Genomic DNA, 3187 nt, shown 5'->3' with positions numbered 1-3187 from the left:
CGTGGTTATCATTGGCTAAGTGTTGATTCGTTATTATCTTTATAGTGAAATATTAGTTTAATAGTTAGTATTTTTTTTATCTCATGAGTTTTTTTGTATATTTTTTGATAAATATAAAAAGAAAAATTATGTAATATATATATATATATTTTTTTTTTCATTACCATTTTTTAGTTGTGATTTAATTATCATAAATTTTTATTTTAGTAATTTTGTCTCTTAATTTTCGATTAGATTTTGATAAATACTTTTTAGTCTTAAATTCTTTTTTTAATAGGTATATGATGAAAAATAAAATAATAAATTCATTTTTTTAAAAAATATAAAAAGAGAATATAATCGATGAAGGTGAAAACAAAACATATTTACTTCTTCATATATTTTTAAATGTAATACTAAAGATCCAATTGTTGAATTAGATGAACTCTTTCATATCAATTCTTTGAAATTTATGGTGAAAAAACATTCTTAAATATGATAATATCCTATAGCATTTTCCTTCTTTACTACAATATAGATTACTCATCATATTATTACTTAGTCATTGATAATATTTATAAAATCCACCCATTTAAGAAATTTCCATTAAAAAATTGCACCAAATTGAAAAGTTTTTCTATATAAACACTCTAGATTCATCCCATGCATGCAAGGCCCTTCTTCTTTTATCTCTTAAACCAAATTAAGAAAGCCTCAGGAATGGAACCTCAACTCCTCTTTGTCTCTTTCTTCCTTTCAGCACCTCTACTTTACTTCTTACTCGCTCTTTATTTCAACCACCACAACCACCACCATCTCCCTCCCTCTCCACGGCGGCGCCTCCCAATAATAGGGCACATGCACCTCTTGGGTCCCCTCCTCCACCAATCCCTCCACACCCTCGCCCTCCAACACGGACCCTTCTTCTCTCTTCACTTCGCTTCCCTTCCCTGCATCGTCGCTTCTTCTCCCGACTTCGCCAAACTCTTCCTCCACACCTACCAACACGCATTCATCAACCGCATGGAAACCATCGCCGTCAAACGCCTCACCTACGATTCCTCTCTGGCTTTCGCGCGCTACGGTGAGTACTGGAGGTTCATCAGGAAGCTCAGCATGAACGAGCTTCTGGGCGCACGCAACATCAAAAACTTCCGCCACCTGCGTCAGCAAGAGACACGTGGCTTTCTGAGGGTTCTGGCTCTGAATGCCAAGGCTGGCGAAGCCGTTAATGTGACGGAGGAGTTGCTTAGGTTGACGAATAACGTTATTTCGAGGATGATGTTGGGGGAAGCAGAGGAGGCACGTGATGTGGTGCGTGGAGTGACAAAGATCTTCGGGGAGTTTAATGTTTCGGATTTCGTTTGGTTGTTGGGGAAATTGGACCTTCAGGGTTTTGGGAAGAGGATAGAGGATTTGTTTGGAAAGTTGGATGCGATGGTGGAAAGGATTATTTGCAAACGAGAGGAAATGAGAAGAAGAAAAAGGGTTGAAAATGGAGATTGTGATGTGAGGGACTTTCTTGATGTTTTGCTTGATTGTGTTGAAGATGAAAACTGCCAAGTCAAAATTAACAGGGTTCACGTTAAAGCCATCATTGTGGTAAACCTTGCTTTCATTACCCTAATTTTTTAGTTTTTTACGATCCTCACTTACACGTTTTTTTTTTTTGTTTTTAACGAAACAATTGTTGATTTGAAGTCGACAGAAACCAAAGGTCGACATTGACCAATCAAAGTACAATACTTTTTTATAAACTATGAAATAAATTTTCCCATTTTTGCCGATATCGTCTTCCCATTGTGACAAAATGTCATTTTTATAGTCTGTTATGTAACTTATAGTATAATTTAACAATGTGAAATCTATTTTACAATAGTAGTAATGAATAGAGATCAAACTTTAAATACATTCTTACAATCTTAATTTTGTTTTCAATAGCATCACTTATTTTATTTGACATATCTCTCTCACATATTATCAATTGTTGTAAAAAAAGAAATTACCTAGGAGAGAGAAACAGTATAGTTTCTCACTTATTTTATGTTTGGTAGGATTTTCTGACAGCAGGGACCGAAACCACAGCCATTTCAACAGAATGGGCATTGGTGGAGCTGATGAAGAACCCATCGCTGGTAGAAGAAGCTCGAAAAGAGATCGAGAATGTGGTGGGAAAAAATAAAGTTGTTGAAGAATGTGATTGTCGAAATCTACCTTACCTCCAAGCCATTGTTAAGGAAACATTTCGTCTGCACCCACCGGTGCCTATGATTAACAGAATATGTGTTGCAGAGTGTAAGATTGAGAATTACGTGATCCCAAAGAACACACTACTGTTTGTGAATGTTTGGTCCATGGGAAGGGACCCAAAGCATTGGGAGAAGCCATTAGAGTTTCGTCCCGAACGGTTCTTGAAGGTGGGTGAAGGAGGAGATTCCAATGGGGTGATGGATGTAACGGGTCAAAGTTTTGAACTTCTTCCTTTCGGTTGTGGCAGAAGAATGTGTCCTGGGGTGTCTTTAGTCATGCAAGAGGTTCCAGCATTGCTTGGAGCTATCATTCAGAGCTTTGATTTTGAGGTTATGGATTCCAAAGGTCAGGTTTTGAAGGGTGATGATAGAGTGATTGATATGAATGAAAGGCCAGGATTAACGGCTCCAAGGGCTCAGGACTTGGTTTGTGTTCCACTTCAAATATCCAATATACATCGAACCGCTTAAAGATTTAATGTTCAATAAATAATCTAGACTCGTGACGTAGTCTTCTTTACCATGTGTTTGTTGTTTTACTCTTATGAATGAACTTTGAATATTTTTTTATATTATGGATTTAAGTATATATACACGACTTTAAATTCATTCAACACAAATTTTAAGGTGAAGTATGAGGTCATTTACATACTATAAAACCTTTATTTTTAATTAGTCTCACATATTTTAAAGATATATATATATATATATATATATATATATATTATTTTGGCAATTAATAAAATTTTAACATATTTTACCATTCAATATTTCTCTTTCTTGTATAAAAGTTAATTTTTTTAATGATTAAAATATTTTAAAAATGGGATGTCAAGTATGGTAAGTGATGTAAAAAAACAAAACATTTTTCATATTACAATTTGATTTTTATCGCCGGTTAATTTGAGATTTTAACATTTTTATAAAAATAAACTGAATATCTCGCATGTAAATTTAAA

At 34.5% G+C, this 3187-nt stretch overlaps 1 protein-coding gene across 1 annotated transcript; it reads left to right on the top strand.

The window, feature by feature from the left end:
- Positions 1-699: 699 nt before the first annotated feature.
- Positions 700-2733, top strand: LOC114162812 ((2S)-flavanone 2-hydroxylase-like). Its single transcript, XM_028046790.2, has 2 exons — positions 700-1581; positions 2034-2733. Exons 1-2 carry the CDS (start codon positions 700-702, stop codon positions 2697-2699), a joined length of 1548 nt encoding a protein of 515 aa, XP_027902591.2. The 3' UTR covers positions 2700-2733.
- Positions 2734-3187: the final 454 nt, after the last annotated feature.

Source organism: Vigna unguiculata, chromosome 9, assembly GCF_037176805.1.
Source record: "Vigna unguiculata cultivar grain cowpea cultivar isolate G323 ecotype 2 chromosome 9, ASM3717680v1, whole genome shotgun sequence".
Classification (NCBI taxonomy): domain Eukaryota; kingdom Viridiplantae; phylum Streptophyta; class Magnoliopsida; order Fabales; family Fabaceae; genus Vigna; species Vigna unguiculata.
The sequence above is the reverse complement of the archived record's forward strand: the minus strand, read 5'-3'. Positions and strand labels throughout refer to the sequence as shown.